At 38.7% G+C, this 21,813-nt stretch overlaps 1 protein-coding gene across 2 annotated transcripts in view; it reads left to right on the top strand.

Moving 5' to 3' along the window:
- Positions 1 to 21,813, top strand: part of INO80 (INO80 complex ATPase subunit) — a 136,974-nt gene that overhangs the window by 59,053 nt on the left and 56,108 nt on the right. For both annotated transcript variants that reach the window (XM_057488702.1, XM_036923814.2), the window contains exons 20-24: positions 5,838 to 6,005; positions 6,243 to 6,376; positions 9,600 to 9,667; positions 10,326 to 10,419; positions 11,148 to 11,319. In XM_057488702.1, the coding sequence (XP_057344685.1) occupies positions 5,838 to 6,005; positions 6,243 to 6,376; positions 9,600 to 9,667; positions 10,326 to 10,419; positions 11,148 to 11,319 (636 nt within the window). The remainder of the gene's footprint in view (positions 1 to 5,837; positions 6,006 to 6,242; positions 6,377 to 9,599; positions 9,668 to 10,325; positions 10,420 to 11,147; positions 11,320 to 21,813) is intronic.

The following is a 21,813-nucleotide window of genomic DNA, read 5'->3' as shown; positions in this document are numbered from 1 at the left end:
CTGTTATTAAATATATTTGTTTATTAGCTCTTATTGCTTGCCAGCCACTGGTACATAAAGATGCAGTCTCCAGGTTCCATTCAGCTTTCCAAGAGAGATGAATACATGAATAACTGAACTGTAATACTGTGTCATAAGAGGTACAGTGATTGTGTAGAGTATATTGGGAACATAAATGAGGCCGTAGTTCTGTTAGGGAAGGTTAGAGAAAGCTTCAAAGCAGAGATGACATGTGAGCTAGGTCTGTAATGAGTTTGCATTTACTAGGAAAATATGATGGGAAGTGGGTACTGGGCAATTAGCAGTGTGAACGAAGGTAGAGCAACATTGAAATATGCAACATGTTTAACAAACCCTAGTCAGACCATTGTTGCTGAGGTATACAGAAGGATATGTGAGGAGGAGACAGGGCAGTCGATTGGGTTAGATTATGGGAGGCCTTCTCTGCTTGTGGGAGAATTTTTAATATTTTATGATAGGCAGTAATATATAGTAATAAGAAGGTTTTTCAGAAGTTGAATTACCTTATAAGAGTTGTATGGAAAGTTAGTTAGAACCAGGAGAGCCACGAGGCAGGAAGACCCCGAAATAATAGCAGTTTAGATTAGATATGATGAGATCTGCAGTAAGGCAGTGGGAATAGTTAGAAGAGGTGGTTAGAGGTGATTCCAGGGTGAATTGAGAGACGTAGGTGTAAAATAAATTCTAACCAAAATAAGCAGACAACGAGAAGCAACAAAGGGCCAGGCAGTTTGTTTGAGCACAATCCCGGGCGAGGTTCACCAGTCTGCACCAGGACAGGCTGGAGAAGTCACGTTCAGCAGGGCAGGCAGCAAGTTTTTAAAGAAGGTAGGGGGAGGCAGAGCTTAGATTTACAGCGAGCGGCATGAGAATTGGCTAGCCTAAGGCACAATTTTCAGGTTGGGAAGGGGCAACAGCCAGGGACTTCGGCATGTCATCAGTGTCCAACGTGCTCACCCCTCCCTTCAGTGCCTCCAACCTTACATTCCAGCCTTTTGGTTATAATGGGCGCCAACTCGATCTGACTACTTCCGGCTGAGGAGGGGTAGCATGGGTAGCGTTGAGGCTGGTGGGAGGCCAGAGGCGGCTTGGAGGGAAGGGGCGAGTACTGATGTACCCACATGGTCTTGTGCACATCTACTGTCCGACCTCTCTACTGGTGGCCAGAGGTTCTAGCAGATATGTTGTCTTTGTCTCCCAGGACAGATATGTCTAGCATGATCACTCAGGCTTTGCCCCGTCTAGTACTGTAGTCTGAATGATGACAGACAGACTGAGGCTTGTTCGTAGCAGGCAGCCTGGATGAAAGAATGGAAAGATGAGCATTGGGACAAGGGGGTATCTTTCTTAGGAGTGAGAAGTAAGGTAGGTAGGAGAGGTGTCCAGGGGAACTTGAGATAAGAGAGTATAAGGGTTAGGGACGACCGGGTGAAGAGGGACTACAGCTTCATTGATTATCTGCAGATCTTGAACAAGCTGGTAGGCCCCCTGATGGCTTCTTGACTGGAAGGATTGGAGTGTTACAGGGAGAATTAGTTGGTACTAAAAGCCTTTGGGAAAGAAGATGGTTGATGATAGGTAGGATGCCCTTGCAATGGGCTTGGGAAATAGGAAATTGGGGTCTAGAAGGAGAGGAGGATGGGTCTTTGAGGTGGATGAGGTCTGGAGCATGATGGCTCGAGACTACAGGAGTAGAGGTGTCTCAGACTATTGGGTTAATGCCAGTCAGTGATACAGGAGGATCTGTGGAGGACTCAGGGCTACAACTTATATTGGCTAAGATGATGAGTGAGCTCGGTTGGGGATGACTAAGAGGCAGGGAGAGGAGATTTCTCTCTAACAAAGGGATGGGACAGGACAGGATGACTAGAAATGAGTGGGTAAGAGGATGGCTCTCAAACGTGTAGGCTACCAGACCTGTCTCTAGAGGCTTAGAGGGGGTTCCCGTGACACCCACGACCAAGACCTGGGAAGGATGTAAACGCCAGTGAAAGGAAGGTAAAACAGTAGGCAGCCTCCATGTCTGCTAAAAAGGAGATGGACTTACCCGCTACCCACAGTGTGGCCCTGGGCTTGGCAAGGGTGATAGGGGTGTTTGAGTCTAGGCATCTTCAGTCTTCGAGTAGGCCCAGCACGTCCCTCGGGGGCCTGCCTCCCAGGAGACTCTGTCGCGGGGGGATGACTTTCCCCAACTGGGCACTCTACTTTCCAGTGACCTCTCTTAACGCAAACTGGGCAGGGTTTGGTCGGCTTGTTGGTCGGGTTGGGGCATTTCTTTGCCCAGTGGCCTTCTTGGCCACACCAGAAGCAGGGTCTTGGAGGCTCACGAGCTCCAGACCAGTCTTTGGTGTAATGAGACCCCTGTCCTGCCAGCCGCAGGGCCTCTGCGAAGGCTCGGGTTTGGGACACTGTCCTCTTCTCATGTTCTTTATCACGGGCCATGGTTATCAGGTCACGGAGTGGAGTTTGAGGTCCCTCTTCTGCCTTTTTAACTTACGTCTTATGTAATTAATACTTGTTCTGGTGAAATCTAGTTCTTTACTAGTTTAGGAGTAATAAAACAGTGACTATAAGTGACAAAAGATTTACAAATGGCAATGGTTAAAGATCTGATGAGAGCTTACTGTAAGACAGTTGACATAAGGAAGTTCGGACATTTCTTTAACACAAAACATTCAGTAACAAAGTTTAGCATTATTTTCTTTGACAGTGCTTTCTAGGTAATTAAGCAGGTAATTTTATATCAGATAAATAAGCCAAACTGGCTAAATACTTTCTCTAATGAGAAAAAAACTAAATTGGCTAAATACTTTCTCTAATGAGAAAAAATTCCTCCAACATGTTCCAGGGGCCCTCTGGAAAATATCAGAGTTAACTAGAGGTAAAAGCACCTTTTTGAATTTGATTTTGGGAAGCTGTTAAAGTTTTTTTTTAAGGCATTTGTCTAAATAGAATCATAGGTTACTATGAAACAATACTTATCTATTTAACTAGAATAACAAAAGATTTTAAAGGCAAATACAGAAGGTTACACAGTTATTAGCAAAGCTTATCTTTTAGTTTTTTCATATTAAGATCTCATTATCTTAAATATTCAGACAACTCATTGAGACTTTAAGCATGAGAAACTATTTTGATTAAACAATTAGAGAACTCTTTGCAATCTTTTAACATTAAGAGCAGACTAACAGTTAAGAAAACTTCCTTTTTAACTGAAAACAAAATTCTAATTTTGCTGTGCTGTGTACTTGATATGGAGACTCATTTGCTTTAATTTTTGTTGCATGACTATTAAATTCTTCCACAAGCTTTCTACAACTTTCCTTTTACATTCAGTGTTCTCCCTCTTAAATAAATAGCTGTACTTTAGAACAATTTCCTTCTTTTACTCTCAACAAAACAAATTTCCATTCTTTATACTTTCTCTTATTAAAACACACATCTTTTTAGCAAGTAGAGATGTTTTCTTCTTTAAATAGCTTTAATTAGACCTCAAAACCATTAAGAACTTTAATTTTCAGTGAACACTGAGAAGTGGGTTATTGTAAACTATTGCACTAGCATTCTTTAGATTAACAAATTCATGAACACACTATAATTCCTGACACCATGTGCTTTACAGCATAGTGTCTAAGCACAACATATGTTTACTTAACTTAGCAAAACTTTAAGATTCTAGGTTACTACAAAAATTTTTAGGCTGTAGGCAGGCACACACACTGCAATACACAATCACTAAGATGTTCACTTGCTACACCTAGCTCACCTACTCTCAACAACCACGCGAGACCACTTACAAAACGGTGGGTGTGGGGAGGGGTGTAGGGTCGGGAGAGAAAGGAGGCAGGTCTGTGCTGAGAGGAGTCTTGTCCATGGCTTCCGGAACCGGAGGGCGGGAGAAGCATGTTCTGGTGGGGGAAGAGGGCGGTGAAGGTGGAAGGAGAGAGGGAGGGGGTGGTGCAGCCACTGGAAGAGGAGAGGAGCAGGAAGATGGCATGGTTGAGAATGTAGGACTTAAAGATGGCAGCAACATGGAGGAGAACAAAGAACTTATTAAAGATGGTGGTGGAGAGGGGTGGGGGTAGCAAGCTGAGAGAGGTGGGAGACCAAGGTTCTCCAGCAGATCTGAAAAGTAAGAAGGACTGGGCAGAGTAAGAGGCTGACAATCCTTAACTGAAGATCGGGCCAGGAGAACCTGAGTTGTTGAACACTTAACATAAAGGTCTTGGCAGGAGCGCATTAACATAAAGGTCTGGGCGGGGACGCAAAGTCCAAAAAGCCTGCACTTATGGACTTCACCCCACTCTCTGCCCCCGTGGCAATAATTAGGCAAATCGGTGAGGAGGCGAAAATTGAAAGTTCCCTCAGGGGGCCAGTGAGATTGGTTGTCCAAGGGATACTGAGGCCAGGCCTGAGAGCAAAGGAAGACCAGCTTCCATTTGCCAACTTCCTGGGACAAATATAGAGCAGCCAAATTAGAAATGAGACACCGCAGTGGGGTCTGAGCCTCTGCTTTCAAGGGCTGGTTCCTCGTGTCTGTGCCACTCTCTAACTAATCCCACTGAGAGGAACGCCCAGTGTCCCAAGTGCGCCAAGTCAGGGGAGACGGCCTGGGAGCCTGGGTGAGGGATGTCTCCCACACCGCAGGGCCAGGGGCGGGTGTCCCGGATGCCCACAGCGGATGGACCGGATGCCCAGGGGCTGGATGCCCCAACCTGGACATAGCTACGATTTTGGATGGACCAGGTGAAATGGAGTTAGGAAGGGAAACAGACTGGGGGAAACTGAGGGACTCACCGGAAAATAGTCTATGCAGCGGAGAGCAGGCTGAGGTCCTGGGTCAGGGAAGGAGGTGGCAGGGCTGCCGATGGCCGGTTGGGGCCCTGTGGTCGTGCTCCTTCCCAGGTTTTTCAGCACCAAATGTAAGATAAATTCTAACCGAAATAAGCAGGCGACGAGAGGCAACAAAGGGCCAGGCAGTTTATTTGAGCGCAATCCCAGGCGAGGTTCACCAGTCTGCACTGGGACAGGCTGGAGAAGTCGCGCTCAGCAGGGCAGGCAGTAAGTTTTTAAAGAAGGTAGACGGAGGCAGAGCTTAGATTTACAGCGGCACAAGGATTTGCCAGCCTAAGGGACATTTTTCAGGTTGGGAGGGGGCAGCAGCTGGGGACTTTGGCATGTCATCAGTGTCTGATGTGTTCACCCCCCTCTCCGGTGCCTCCATCCTAACAGTAGGGAATAATATAACATGGGGTATGAGAGAGAAAGAAAAATTGAAGCTGCCTGAAGTTTCTTTTTGGAAAACTGAGTGAATGGTAATGCTATTATTCAATTCAGTAAGTTGTGTGGAAAACTTTTTTCCTGGTATGTCACATAATGCAATTGCTGGAGACTGAGTGGAGCTGCTATAGTAGATAGTTGAAAATAAGGGGCTGGAGGTGTTTGGGTATAAATTTTTATAAGTCACTCTGATGGATGGTAGGTAGTGCTATTGGAAATGGAAAAGATTGTTCAGGAACAGCATGTAGAGTGAGTGACAAGGGAAGAGGGCCAAGGAAAAACATTGTTCAGAATAATTATCTATATCACAGGTTTATAAAGATTGTGAGTTTCTAGAAATATGTATAAAATTGTTTTTCAGTCATAATCTGGTTTGTATGTGTTTTCAACTTTATGCTGATAATAAATTTTTTCTCTTTTATCTTGGTATCATTAATCTATAATTAAATGAATGACATTATGGTTACTAGACCCATCACATTAATAAATTTTCTTACAAAGTGTTTTTCAAAATGTAAATGTTAATTGATTTTTAGATCGAAATTCTAATGTATTGCCAACTGACCAGTCGACAAAAGCTGCTATATCAGGCCCTAAAGAACAAAATTTCTATTGAGGATTTATTGCAGTCTTCTATGGGCTCTACCCAGCAAGCACAGACCACCACCAGCAGCCTCATGAATCTGGTCATGCAGTTTAGGAAGGTAAGAGCTTAGGTCAGCTCCTTTGTCATTTAGGGAAGCTGTCAGTTGCCTTTCTTAAATAATTTCAAGAAAAAGGCACTAATAACAGCCAAATAAACAAAGGCTGTTAAAAAAGAGATGAAAATGGGGAAGTATATATTCACAAAGGTAAAAACTCGGGGTTTGGGATTCCCCCATTACTTCACTGACTGATGTCTGCATGTGACAGTGTCGTCTTATCATTTCCCTTCCTCATAGGTGTGTAATCACCCAGAGTTATTTGAACGACAAGAAACTTGGTCTCCATTTCATATTTCCCTAAAGCCATACCAGATTTCAAAGTTTATCTACCGTCATGGACAGATCAGGGTCTTCAACCATTCACGAGACAGGTGAGCAGATATTATATCTGTTTACTCTTAAGAGTGTTTTTTGGATGGGGGGCTTTTTGTCTTAATAGATAAATTTAGTGGTGAGTGTGTTATTTCCTTAACAATGAGGTAGTTAAGCAAATGATGGATGACTGTTTGTTGAGGGATCTTGTAGTAGGAGTATGCACACTGTGAAAGGTTCAACTGGATGATCTTAAGCCCTAGCCACTTCCAGTTGCCTTTCTGAATGAGGAATGTTTACATATGTGGGGTTTTAGGGGTTTTTTTTATTTTGTTATCATTAATCTACAATTACATGAAGAACATTATGTTTACTAGGCTCTCCCCTATCCCAAGTCCCCCCATCAAACCCCGTTACAGTCACTATCCATCAGCATAGTAAGATGTTGTAGAATCACTACTTGTCTTCTCTGTGTTGCACAGCCCTCCCCGTTCCTCCCCTCCCACATTATACATGCTAATCATAATACCCCCTTTCTTCTTCCCTGCCCTTATCCCTCCCTACCCTCCCGTCCTCCCCAGTCTCTTTCCCTTTGGTAACTGTTAGTCCATTCTTGGGTTCTGTTATTCTGCTGCTGTTTTGTTCCTTCAGTTTTTCCTTCGTTCTTATACTCCACAGATGAGTGAAATCATTTGGTATTTGTCTTTCTCTGCCTGGCTTATTTCACTGAGCATAATACCCTCTAGCTCCATCCATGTTGTTGCAAATGGTAGGATTTGTTTTCTTCTTATGGCTGAATAATATTCCATTGTGTATATGTACCATATCTTCTTTATCCATTCATCTACTGATGGACACTTAGGTTGCTTCCATTTCTTGGCTATTGTAAATAGTGCTGCGATAAACATAGGGGTGCATCTGTCTTTCTCACACTAGACTGGTGCATTCTTAGGGTAAATTCCTAGAAGTGAATTCCTGGGTCAAATGATAAGTCTATTTTGAGCATTTTGAGGAACCTCCATACTGCTTTCCACAATGGTTGAACTAATTTACATTCCCACCAGCAGTGTAGGAGGGTTCCCCTTTCTCCACAACCTTGCCAACATTTGTTGTTGTTTGTCTTTTGGATGGTAGCCATCCTTACTGGTGTGAGGTGATATCTCATTGTGGTTTTAATTTGCATTTGTCTGATAACTAGCGATGTGGAGCATCTTTTCATGTGTCTGTTGGCCATCTGAATTTCTTTGGAGAACCGTCTGTTCAGCTCCTCTGCCCATTTTTAAATTTTAATTGGATTATTTGCTTTTTGTTTGTTGAGGTGTCTGAGCTCTTTATATATTTTAGATGTCAAGCCTTTATCGGATCTGTCATTTACGAATATATTCTCCCATACTGTAGGGTACCTTTTTGTTCTATTGATGGTGTCCTTTGCTGTACAGAAGCTTTTCAGCTTGATATAGTCCCACTTGTTCATTTTTGCTTTTGTTTTCCTTGCCTGGGGAGATATGTTCGTGAAGAAGTCGCTAATGTATATGTCCAAGAGATTTCTGCCTATGTTTTTTTCTAAGAGTTTTATGGTTTCATGACTTACATTCAGGTCTTTGATCCATTTCGAATTTACTTTTGTGTATGGGGTTAGACAGAGATCCAGTTTCATTCTCTTACATGTAGCTGTCCAGTTTTGCCAACACCAGTGGTTGAAGAGGCTGTCATATCCCCATTGTATGTCCATGGCTGCTTTATCAAATATTAATTGATCATATATGTTTGGGTTAATGTCTAGAGTCTCTAATCTGTTCCACTGGTCTGTGGCTCTGTTCTTGTCCCAATACCAAATTGTCTTGATTACTATGGTTTTGTAGTAGATCTTGAAGTTGGGGAGTGAGGTCCCCCCGACTTTATTCTTCTTTCTCAGGATTGCTTTGGCTATTTGGGGTCTTTGGTGTTTCCATATGAATTTTTGAACTGTTTGTTCCAGTTTGTTGAAGAATGTTGTTGGTAATTTGATAGGGATTGCATCAGATCTGTATATTGCTTTGGGCAGGATGGCCATTTTGACGATATTAATTCTTCCTAGGCAAGAGCATGGGATGAGTTTCCATTTGTTAGTGTCCTCTTTAATTTCTCTTAAGAGTGTCTTATAGTTTTCAGGGTATAGGTCTTTCACTTCCTTGGTTAGGTTTATTCCTAGGTATTTTATTCTTTCTGATGCAATTGCAAATGGAATCGTTTTCCTGATTTCTCTTTCTAATGGTTCATTGTTAGTGTATAGGAAAGCCACAGATTTCTGGGTGTTAATTTTGTATCCTGCAACTTTGCTGTATTTCGATGACAGTTCTAGTAGTTTTGGAGTGGAGTCTTTAGGGTTTTTTATGTACAATATCATGTCATCTGCAAATAATGACAGTTTAACTTATTCTTTACCAATCTGGATTCCTTGTATTTCTTTGTTTTGTCTAATTGCCGTGGCTAGGACCTCCAGTACTATGTTAAATAACAGTGGGGAGAGTGCAAATACGTACTTGTATCAAGAGAGATCAACAAATATATCTGCCCCAGTAGTGAAATCACTTTGTGATGGCTTATTTTACACTTACGGGAGAATGGATTGGGTTTCAAATTAATCAAACCTATCTTCTTCCCAGAGTCATCAATGACAGATCTGGTAAAGGTGAGGTGGTTGGTCAATGGCAACATGCTAGAGACCACTTTCATTCAGAAAATAGGTGTGTAAATCCATTCTTATACCTGTGAGTGAGAGTGACCCTGATTTCTGGACTTTTTAACAAGCTCCCAAAGGATTCTTATGCACACCCACATTTGAGAACCATGGATTTAGAAAGCCCCTTCTGTAGAGATACACTATAGACAGTATTACCAAAATAATCTTCAATGATATTTAACCTAATGAAACTGAAATTAAGACATGTTTCTTCAGTTTAATTTTAAGAATTTTTTGTCTGTGGTAGCTCCAGACTACTACTAAACAAGATGGGTGGGGGAAACAGACCAGAACTGTAGTGCTTTTTGTTTAATACAGTAAATGATAACTTACTGTGCTAGAATTGTTTGAACTTGTGTTATCTTCTTATGCCTTTAGTAAGTACTTAGTATTTTCTAACATTTTGCCATGATTTTTGCCCAGTAATATGACAGCAAACTTTTTAAAAATAGAAACATCTTCAGACCTAGAAGATTTTCTTTAGTTTGGAACCTCCAGTCTAGTTAACTTACCAGTATTTATATTTGGCTTTAGATTTATTTTATTTACTTACTTTATAGGTGGTTAAGAGTTCTTCTTTCTCCATTTGCACCAGACTATATACAACAGTCTCTCTTTCACAGAAAAGGTATGTGTTTTGTTCTTTGGGAAGGAAAGTGTGCCAAGGATTTACCAGAATGCTCTTTGTTTTGCTGAGTGACTGATTTGGAACTTGTAGAGGGTTTTGATGCTAGGCCTATATTTATACAGTCTTGATAAGGTTTAAGTAAATTAGTCATCATCATCTATAGATGTTATGATTTGTGGCTATAAAAGGAAGCAAAAAAAAAAATATCACATTGACCTTCCATCTTCATTTTATACCTACCTCTTAATTTTTTACACCCTTAAAACTTGACATAGATGGTAGAAGACTCTTACTAATGTGACTTAGTTCACTCCTTAGTCTAAGGAAAAGAAGCTCAAGTTTGAGCATTGTTCAAGGTATTAAGGCAAGGGCTCAGAATCTTTCACCTCTGTCCTTTTCTTTTTCATGGCAAGGATCCAAAAACCCCAAAGGTAGCTAAATGGCCAAGTCTATTGTGACCCATACATGCTATGTCTCAGTGGTCTCCTGCTTCTACTTGTGATGTAGTACAAAAAATAATGACACCACTTTCATCAGAGTGGCTGGATTGGAACCTTTAGAATATCTCTTGATTCTTAAGTTAAATTCAGCAGTTCAGGCTTTAACTATTGTCTCTTGGCTTTCTGTTGGATTTAACTTTGTCCTTCAATTATTACAGGTATTAATGAAGAAAGCTGTTTTTCCTTCCTTCGTTTTATTGATGTATCTCCAGCTGAAATGGCAAACCTCATGCTTCAGGGACTTTTGGCCAGGTGAGAAGTTTGCTCATATTTAATGAGAGAGCAGTTGGGAATAAAAAGGGGACAAAGGTTGAATGTTGTGAAATTAAATATTTTATATTATGTCATCTTACTCTCATTCTTTTTCTAATGTTAAGAATAAAAATTTTTGTAAGGGAATCATAATTTTCTTTTAATCATTTAATAATTCTGTGATGCTTTATGATATGCCTTAAATAAAAACTATTTAGGTTCTTCTCCCAAAAGCTATCAGTAAGTCTTCAGATCTTTATTTTTAGTTAGTCTGCTGTTTTTTATTTGCTTTTACAGGGCAAATTATGGCTGATGATTCCTTTAGTTAATAGTGATTGTATCACTGCCTGCCTTAAGTGGTCTGGGAAACTTAGTTCTGTGTTGTTTTTCTTTGGAATAATGGCTTTCACTTATTATTTTGCTTTAGGAAAACTACCTCCATAATATATTAGAGGATATTTTATGATAGAGTTTTGGGATAGAGCTAAATATTCCTTAATTCTGAGAGGCGCTTTACAGAGGATTTTAGTTTTCATAGTAGCAAATCAAGTCATGCCAAAGATAGAGTATGTAGAACAAAGGTATGAAACGGCTTTATCTGAAAGTAGGAAAGAACTGTTTCAAAGAGGCTCGAGACATCAATGAAAGACAAGGTTCCTTGCTGCTGTGAACTACCCTCAAACCTCCATGGAGCACTGAATAAGCATGTCTGCTGTGGTTTGTTTCAGATGGTTAGCTCTTTTCCTGTCTCTGAAAGCCTCCTACAGGCTCCACCAGCTGCGCTCCTGGGGAGAGCCAGAGGAAGAGAGCCAGCAGAGATATCTGAGAAACAAGGATTTCCTTCTTGGGGTTAATTTTCCACTCTCCTTTCCCAACCTTTGCAGCTGCCCTTTGTTAAAGGTAAGCAATTATTTCAGCATCAGTTACTCATGTAGTACTCCCTTCCCTTTTTTTTGGATCAATAAAAATAATAAAGTAAATGATGGCTTGATGGAGCCAAAAAGTTCTCCTCTAGGAGCAGGGTATTGAGTTATAACTTAACTATATATAACTTCATAGACATTTTGTGTGTGCATGTGTGAATACATATATATGCATTACATACATTACTGTAAAGTGCACAGATCTTCAATGTACAACTCTGAATTTGTATGTGTGTATACACTTGTGTAACAACTATATAGGTTAAACTATAGAATATTTCCAGCACTGTGAAGTCTCCTTTATGCTCCTTCCCATTTAATACCTCTAGTTCAGAATAAGCCAGCAAATCACTATTCTACTTCTATTAATAATCTATCATGCATTATTTTTGCCAATTTTTGAACTTTATGTTAATGGAAGTATCCAGTATATACTCTTTTGTATCTGACTTCTTTCCCTCCATGTTACGTCTATGAGATTAATCCATGTTGCATTACAGCATTTTTTTAACTCCTTTTTAATTCAGATGCACAGAATGCCTTAAAACCACAAGTGTAGTATGTTTGATTTATGCATCCCCTTTGCATGCGTCATTGTATATCTTTGTATAGCATTCTTTTTTAATGCTATGAAGTGTTCCATTGTCTGAACAGATCACGATTTATTCTGTTCTATTGTTGGTGGATATGAATAAAAGTACAGTACACATTCTTGTACATGGCTTTTGATGAATGTAAGCACTAATTTCTTCGAGGTTTATATCCAAGAGCAGGATTCCTATATTATCAGATATATGTGTGTTTAGATTTAGTAGCCACTGTCAAACATTTTTCCAAAATGGTTTTACAAAATTTACACTCTAACCAGTAATGTGAGAGATATGCTGTTGTTCATCATTCTTACCTATATCTGGTATTGTCAGTTCATTTTTTGGAATTTGTAATGTTGTATCATTGTGATTTTAAATTGTATTTCCATGTAAAGTAATGATGTTAGCTGTTGGCCATTGTAGAGTAGGTGAGGGGAAAGTGACAGGAAATTAGGTTATACATGTAGGTCCAGATCATATGGGGCCTCATAGGTTACTGCTAGGGATTTGGATTTTATTCTGAATGAAATGGGTAATGGGAGAGTTTTGAGAAGAGATGTGTATGTTTATATGTTACGGTCCTTCAACTAGATTAAATGTTTAGAAAGGAGGACATTTTCCTTATATCCTATAGAAAATGTATTGGGTCATTAGTCTTACGGTTAACTGCTATCAAATGCAGGATGTTCTTTGGCTGGATCTGTTATTTGCCCCCTGCACTGAGGAACCCATACGATTTCCTTCTCTTTTCTCTTCCCAGTTGTTTTCTCAAGACTGTGCCATGTACTTTTTTGGGATTTTGGAAATAAGATCAGTAATGCAAAAGGAGAATAAAATTGGGTTCCAGTCTGTTGGGAATAATGTAGTCAGTGGTGGCAGGATTACTTCCTATTAGTGAAATACTGTTATATCTGCTGAAGAGTTGCTTAACTTCCTGTAGAACAATTCCCTTATATTTGGTAATGTATATTATAACTACAGTTACAAATTTTTACTAGTTTTACTTTCAGTATGCAAGTACCATTCTCCCAAGTGTTTATTATATATATATATATATATATAGACACCTGCATCTTACTTAGCACTCAAAGATGTGTATCACTTATTTGAATTCTTCTGTTTTCTGAAAATACAGTAGTGAATTCAGGGCATCTGCTCAGTGAGGTCCTTATTTCAATTAATGAATTTCCTGAGTAATTGAGATGTAGGCAATATGCTTTATGAGAAATTGGTGGTGAAATCTGAAAGTTTATTTAATTGAAGTTAGATTCATTTCCATTTCCTCTCTGATTGTATTTTGTGTTGTGGATAGCCATTTGCTCTTGCAGTGACTTAGAATACACTGAGTTACTGAGCTAGTGGGTACATAAGTAGCTGAAAGCTAATCATGTCTGTGTAGAGACACTGGTCTGGTTTTGGTCTCATCATCCTTATCTCCAACATACATATATTGAAATGCCAATCAGTCACTGTATTTTTCCAGTTTTTCTGATCTATCTATCCTAAGGAATCTTTGCTTTCAACTAAGCAGAGTAATCTTTACATGAAGTCTAGCCTTAAAGGTTAGCCCAGGTTCTGAATAAAGAACTATTTTGTTGAACCTTCTTGTGTAACAGTTGATAAAAATATAATAAAGTCCATTGTATCTGTAGCTTTTGAAGTGTGACCATGACTCAAGTCAAGAATATTTTACATCACTACCTGGTAAGTATGCAGACATACCAAATATTACATACACATAAATGAATAAATGAATTTTTTAAGACAAAATATTCACAAACAATACATACCCTCATATATTGTGCATCCTAAGGTCTTTTTTTTTAATGTTAGTTGGAACCTACTAAAAAATTATTTCATGACCTTCACTACTCATGACTTGAAAAATACAGCATAACTGCACAATATTAGAACAGCAAGAAGACTAGATAAAGAGAGTCACTATGTAGTGATTCTTTATGTAGGATCATCCTTTATGATAGTAAGAAGTGAAAGAAACTTAGACAGTTTGGGACTTAAAGAATAGTCTCAAACTTCATGAATATAAAAGGGAAGACCCGAAGTCACTCAGAGAGCAGTATGCACATTTCATTGCAGAGGTGTCCTGATACAACAATCAAGGTCCATCTCTGTCTTAGTATTACTATTTTGGTATGTATCCGTTACATCCTTGGTATTCAAAGAATAATATAAATAAAGTTAAGTAATTTTTTTTTGAAAGAGCCAACTGATTCCAACTTGAGCAAAATAGTTTAGATTTCCAAAACAGATTTCCAAAATTAATTAATTTAGAGTATAACTTAAGTGTTAAAACTTAAGATACATGATATTTTAACATATATATATACATACGCACATCAAAATCACACTTTCAAATTTCAGGGTCTGCTCTGATCCTGCCAGTTTTGTTTTTTTTTTTTTTAATTAACAAAAATGAGTCTTTTTAAAAAAGGTAACTCATCAAATATGGATAACAGTGCAGAGCCTTAAATGTAATGATTATCTGTTGGCTAATGTTTGAATTTGCCAACTGACCTTAAATGCAGTCTTGGGTTCTTTTTGTTGGTTGCTTTGTGTGGGATAAATTAATCCTTTGTATGCTTCATGCCATTCATTCCTGATAGGACTTTGTTGCCATTGAAGTCTACAAAAATACTTCTGGCATTAATACAATTTACAAATCCTGTGGAAGACCCCTTTGCTTTAGTAGGGATCGTACTATTGTGGAATCAGAAAAGTTTTTTTATTTTTACAGAAAACAGACTTGTAACTATGCTTACTGACTATTTTCAGCAAATATCCTGAAAATGTGATCTGAGAGTTATTTGCTGTAATTCATGTGGTACATTAGAAACTCAGGAAAGACAAGGCCTTGAGAGATTAGCAAAGGACCAATGTATAAATTTGGGGTCCATCTTTAAAGCTTGAGGGGGTAGGAAGAAAACTTGGAAATAATAACTAGTACCCTGAGTTATTAGGGAGGTTTAAAAATTTTTTTTCTAATGAAATTAATTAGTGACTATTTGAACTCATGATTCTAAGAAACAACTGACTTGATTCTGAAAAGACCATTAACTTTCGTTTTGTACATAACATTTTAGACAGGGAGAAGTAGTAGGTATAATAAAGTTTTAGGCCTTTTCTCTTGTTGCCTTGTCTTTCCTTCTAGAGATATTAATGTGCATATAGGGAAGTGTGCAAATCATAAATGTACATAGAGCTTGATAACTCCAGAAGCACCTTTGTGCCCATTTACGTTCACTCTTCCCCTCCAATGCCCTCCTCTCAAGAATTACTGTAGGCAAATATTTGAGTGGTTTTTAATTTTTGTTACTACAACTAGTGCTGCTATGACCATTACTGTACACAACTTTTATTTAAAACTCACATGCATTTTGTGTGGTATATACCTAGTAGTCAAATTGCTGGGTCATGGGGTATGCGTGTGGTCATCTTTAATAGATAATGCCAAACAATTTTCTAAGCATTTGTACCAATTCTCACTCCCATTATCAGTGTATTAGAGGTTCTAGTTGCTCCATATCCTTGCAAGAATATGATAATGTTTGTTCATTTTAGCCCATCTGTGTGGTGGTATCTCATTGTGGCTTTAAATGACATTTCTTTTTTGAATAATGATATGGAATACCTTTTCTAATTTATTGGCCATTTGGAGAACCTCCTTTATGAAATGCTCACTCAAGACCTTTGCTTATATTTCTATTAGGCTCTCTCTGTTTTTCTCAGTGATTTGTATTCTTTATGTATTGCAGATGTCGTGTACTCTGTAGCTTACTTTTTCATGCTCTGTGGTATCTTATTGAGTCATTAGCATTTTTTGAGTTCTGTTGAAGTAATCTTTGCCTGTACCAAGGTCATGAAGATAATCCTCCATGTTTTTCTCCAAAAGTTTTTTTAAATTTACCTTTCACGTTCACATCAATAAGGAATTGGGGGTTTTGTCTGTGTTAAGTGTTGTTGTTTTTTTCACATATAGATATCCATATCCCTTTGACCCAGCTCTGTTTATTGAACAGACCATCTTTACTGCACAATGGCATCACTTTTATCAAGCAAGGGGCTGTATATGTGTAGATGTGCTTCTGGATTCTTTTGTTCCATTAGTCCATCTGTCTGTTTTTGAACTGGTACCATTCTGTCTTACTAACTGTGGCTTCATAATCCCTGATAAGTGGTAATATGGGTCCTCTAACTTTGTTTTTCTTAAGTGTTAATGTGACTGATCTTGGGCTTTTCATTTTCATGTAAATTTTAGAATCAGCTTTTAATCTTACTTTAATGTAGATAGTGCTGGCCAGTGGTCCCAAATGTTTTTTGATTATGTGTTCCTGTTATTTAAAACATTCTTAATTCATTCTGCCAATACATATGTATTATTTAAATTTATAATTATAAACGTATGTACATTCCGAAGCTTGCCTGTGCTTTCTTTGGAGACCACTGATTTGGACAGTAAAAGAAGCATAATATGAAATGGCAATGGGGGGATGACCTAGTGTTTACTAGAGAGAGTACTTTTTTCCCCCACACATACACCCTTTCTCTCTTTCTCTCACATGCCATTTTCAGTTTCATTCCAAGGCCCAATGGGATTGAATAAATGGCACATTGATTTGTGTATCATAAGAGTTTACTGATTGATGAATCTCCAATGTTAGAATGTGACCTTGGCTTAATAGTTGGGGGTTTTGTAGTGCTTTTTTCTCCTGGTCCAGGCTACCTTCAGAATAGCCTCTTCCCAGTGTCAGTCTACTCCTGCAGAGAGAAAGCTCATGTAATTAGTGTTGCTTACAATCTTGTCATGAACCAGTATGTACTCCGGACAAGGTGTGTTAACAGTCATGGTTCCTGTTTTCTGATTTGAAAAATCATTCATGCATCTAGCAAAAATACACATACAAACTTAAAAAGACTTTAAAATTTATTTAAGAGTTGAAGGAAGACATAATTAACTACCAGAATAGGTAAATGATAGTGGTAAAGTTCAGAATGGGAGATCATTTTTGGTTGAAATGACAGAGTCCTCATAGAACTGGTATTGTCTAAGTAAGATCTTGATGGTAGGGAACTGGATAGAAGGAAAGATATTCTAGGTTAAAGATTTAAACCAAAGTAAAGGACAATAGTAAGGAAAAGGGCCAGAAAGATAAGTTGTGGGAATCTTTCAATACCAGTCTGTTAGGGTTTAGATATTAAACCAGGAGTCAACCTTTTTTGGCTTGTTTTCTTCAGCAGATGCTACAGTTGTAGTCCTGGGGGAATAAAGTTTTGGTGGCTACTATCAAGCCATGGAAAGGAATAATGTGATTGCTGGCTTTAGAAAGACTGCTAAATCACTCAGTCATTTAGCACACCAGTGGGAATCTCTGCCATTGGTATTTGATGAAGTTCAGTCTCAGAGTATGACATTAGGAAAGCTGGGACACAGGGGTCCATGTTGAGGATGTTAATCAAAAGTTCCAAGTACTAAGTCCTAAGGACCCAGGAAATGGTAGTAGTGGAAAGACCATAAAGCAGTAGACAATCCCCAACCATATAGCCGAAAGGGTCACGGGACTCTGATGGATTAGGGTATGTATGGGCATTGGCAGTGGAGGAATCACTTCCAAAACCCAGAGTTCAAGAGAGGATCCAGAGAGAATGGTAAATTGTTTATCAAGTTTAAAGCGAACAGTTAGGAATGATATAAGGAGCTCTTTGATGTTAGGAGTGCATATAGAACAGAGAAGACCCACTTCAGGGATTTGGAGGGGAAAAGATTCTGGTTAGGACTTGCAGAGAGTGGGTAATGAAGTGCAACATGTCAGTTAAAAAGAATAGGAAAGTATTTCAGGAGGGGCAGTTGGGTTTAAATCAAAGTTGAGTTTGTAAGAGAGGAGACTCAGATTTGAAGACTGAAAAGCAAGAAGGCAGCAAAGGGAAATTGAATACATAAGAGAGATAATTGATGGGGATGCGAAAGTGGTTAACGTCCTTTTTTATATGGTAGAAAACTCTAGTGAATGCTGGTAGGAGGTCTGTGATAGAAAGTTTACTTCTCTACCCCGAAGAATGTTTTACAGTATCCAGAGAAACTGAAACTAAGCTTAACATGAAAAAAAAGTGCTATTAAGCAGTTGTTTCATTTTTTTCCCCTTCATTCCTTTTCCTTCCAAGTGAGAAAACAACTTAGGTGTTTGGACATTTTATATAGTTCCTCTTATTTAGGGAGTGTCGGTGCCTTGCACTTACAAGGTTAAATAAATGTTTGCTGAGTGACTTAGTGAGTGCTAGTGGATTGTATTAGTGTTGGTTTTCCCTTTGGAACTTGTGTGCATTCTCATCTGAGGGAGTGTCCTCCAGTCTAAAATTAAATTATAATAGTCTTACTTAGTATTTAAAATAGAATTTTGTGAAGTGTTCTAATTTTTCTTTGTCTGTTGGGGAACATGGGTAAGATTGGTAACTTGTTTGATCATTCATTGATTTTTATTGTATGTCAGTTATTTTTGTCCTGCATTTGAGCTGAAAACCCAGAGTTCAAGAGAATAATATTTCATTCAAGGCTTTTTAAAATCTCTAACTTGACGTGAATGTTTGTCTGATATTTCCTTCTCTGTGATGCTTGTGGAGTAAAAGCCAACATGGTTCCCTGTGTTCTACTTAATTCCCTTATGCTCCACCCTGCTTTACTGGTGAGAATTTCAAGAAGGAATAATATTTCATTCAAGACTTCCATGAATTCATTCTCACACCCCCCCACTGTGGGCTCTGGTCAGAACTTTCTTTTATCGTTTTGCCAGGGGTTAAAGAATGTAAGTCTCACACATAGAAAGCATTTCTTGCAGGCTGAGAATACCAGCAGAGAGCAGCTAATGTATAGAAATCTGAAGAGTAATTGGAAAAAGGGTCAACTGTGAATGTTAGCCTCTGTACTGTTATCTATACCTATGTAAAATATTACTCAAGACCTAACAGTTTATAATAATCTCACAGTTTCTGTTGGTCACGAACTTGGGAGCAGTTTTAGGTAGGTGGTTCTGGCTCAGAAAATCTTGCAAAGTTGCAATCAAGGTAACCAGCTAGGGTTATCGTTATCTGAAAGAGTGACTTGAGCTGTAGGATCAGCTCACTCACATGCCTGGCAAGTTGGTGCAGGCTGTTGGCCAGAGGCCTCACTCAGTTCCTTGGGGCTGCTTGAGTGTCCTCATGACCTAGTACTTGCTTCCCCCTGACGCCTCCCCAAATGTGTGATTCACAGGAAAGAGCAAGGAGGAGCCATGATGCCTTTCAGGACCTGGTTTTGGGAGTCATTAAGTCTAGCCCTCAATCAAGGGGAGGCGAATTAGATCCTACCCTTTGAAGAGAGAGGTATCAAAGAATTTGTGGAACTAACCTTAAAATAACCACAGCCCCTAATTGCTGGGCTGATGCCTTTACATTAGTTACTTCATTATAAAGCTTGTTTTGGTATTCCCTGTTCGGAGATTTTGGCAATGGATTCTAACTGATACCATGAAAGTTCTTAAATTAGAAAGGATGTAGGTATGTCTCCCTGCTCTCCATGTCACCCATCTGTTCACAGTTCTGTTAGCCATAGAAAATGTCAGCTGGAAAATATAGTAATATGGTGTAATATCTGGCTTTCATCTTCAACAGGAATTCATTTCTCATAAGCCCTAGTTCTTTATGAGCAAAATGTTTTATTCCAAGCTCTGTTCTATTGTATCTTGAATTTTGATTTGCCAACATAGTTCTGATGATTTAACTTAGATTATTTGTAAACATATATGCTGAAGAGTGGCTGTTTCTCCGATTCTTTGTTTTGCTATCTCTTGTAATACTAGGAAGTGGAATAGCCTTGTTTTAATATGCAATTAAGCAATTATGTTTCTGAGTTTTGATGGAAAAACATTTGAATTGAATCCAGATTCCATGTTTAAGGTCATTCTTAAAAGTGAAGTTTGGGGTTATTCTTACCTTTATATTGACAGACCTGAGAGATGAGACAAGGAGAAAAGCTAAAATTCTTAGGAGTCTTGTACTACTCAAACAGTAATTTCAAAGAAAATTCTTTTGTAGCTACCAAATTAGTTTTGAATTAATTTTCCCATATTCAGCTTTGTCCTCTTAATGTAGAAGATCCTTCATTCTGATCTCTTCTCTACCTTCATTTGTTTTATAAAGAGTAGTAGGTACTATTCCACCAGCCTGTCCCCTAAATACAACTTCCTGTCTAAAGAAAAGTAATGAGTGTTGACTTAGCTACATGTTGTCTTTTTCGTGCTGTGGTAAGGTGTCTCAGAACACATCCTCTCTGAGTCATATTCAGCAGTCTACCCAATTCTCTTCTCTTCCTTCCCTGCCATGAATGTGAAGGAATCTGGACAACAAGCTCTTTTTCCTCCCAATGTGCCTATAAAATCCTTACTCTCATGTAGTATACTGATTTGAATTCTATATTATAGACTTCAAGGAAGTATCATTTTCATAAACTGGTTTTGGAATGATACAGAAACATCAAGGATCCAAGACCTCTGGCTGATGACACAGATCAGATGACAGGGGTGTTTTGAACAAAGTTGAAGACTTTTTAAAATCTCTTACTTGACGTGAATGCTTGTCTGATATTTCCTTCTCTGTGATGCTTGTGTAGTAAAAGCCAACATGATTCCCTGTGTTGTACTTAATTCCCTTATGCTCCACCCTGCTTTACTGGTGAGAATTTCAAGAAGGAATAGTATTTCATTCAAGATTTTCATGAATTCATTCTCACACACCCCCACTGTGGGCTCTGGTCAGAACTTTCTTGTATGGTTTTGCCAGGGGTTAAAGAATGTAAGTCTCACACATAGAAATCTTTCTTTTTTCATTTTAATCTTGTTTTGCTTAGAAGAATAAGACAAAATTCTGTGCTACACTGTGACAAGAAGTGTATCTGTAGGAAATAACCACTTATTCATCTTTTGGGGAGGCAGAACAGATTTTATACCATATCCAGTTAAATGTCATGTTAAAGATGATTAGCAGAAACAGAGTACAGGTATCCCCCTCTTTTTGAAAGTTTGCGTGATGCCACTTTGCTTTTACGAAAGATCTACATTAGTACCTACTTCCACTAACTGAAAGAAATCCAAAGACGGTTTTCACTTTTACAAAGAAAGGTGAAAAGTGAGAATAGCGTTCAGCATTTATTTTGCAGTGAGTTGATACAGAAGCAGCGTGAACCCAAGCAGGAGAGGGGCCCCACCAAGCTCCTTCCCAGGGAACTGCATTATGCATCTCAGCTTCAAGCTGCCATAGCTGTGAACCATGTCTGTGAGCATGTGTGCTTTATCTCGATCTATTTTGTGCATCTGTTAGCAAGATGTGTCCTAAGATATCAGAAAAGCCTAAGAGAGCTTATTGTTTGAACATTGAAATGCTCAAAATTTTTCCATATAAATTAATGGTAATTGTTTCTTCAGTTCACTTAGGAAAGTTTGTAATTTAGGAAAGGTTGCATAGAAATGCTCTACCTTCAGATAGCCAGGGGGAAAGCTCTAGTGGCACTGATTCCATCTCCTATCTTAACCTCAGTGAAACTGTCGTCATAGTAATGGTCTACTTAGGTGCCATGTAGTGAAAGCTTTATAAACACTACAGTTCTACTGAGCCACTAGCTAGCTCATAGAAATTGGGGGCATTTCAGATTTTGCAATTTAAACTAAAATAAATCTAAAGTAAACTAAAATAAATCAAAAGGATCTAAATATAACCATTTTGAAGAGAGTGTGGTATGTGTTTAAGTTTTAAACACAGTTCTCTGTTAAATGATTAGCTTTGACTGGCTATTGATGAAGAATCCCACAAACAAGAAGTTTTCAAAACTTCTGCTTTAT

This window comes from Manis pentadactyla, chromosome 11 (assembly GCF_030020395.1).
Source record: "Manis pentadactyla isolate mManPen7 chromosome 11, mManPen7.hap1, whole genome shotgun sequence".
In the NCBI taxonomy this organism is placed as follows: Eukaryota; Metazoa; Chordata; class Mammalia; order Pholidota; family Manidae; genus Manis; species Manis pentadactyla.
Note: the sequence above shows the minus strand (reverse complement) of the source record. Positions and strands in the feature narration are given on the sequence as shown.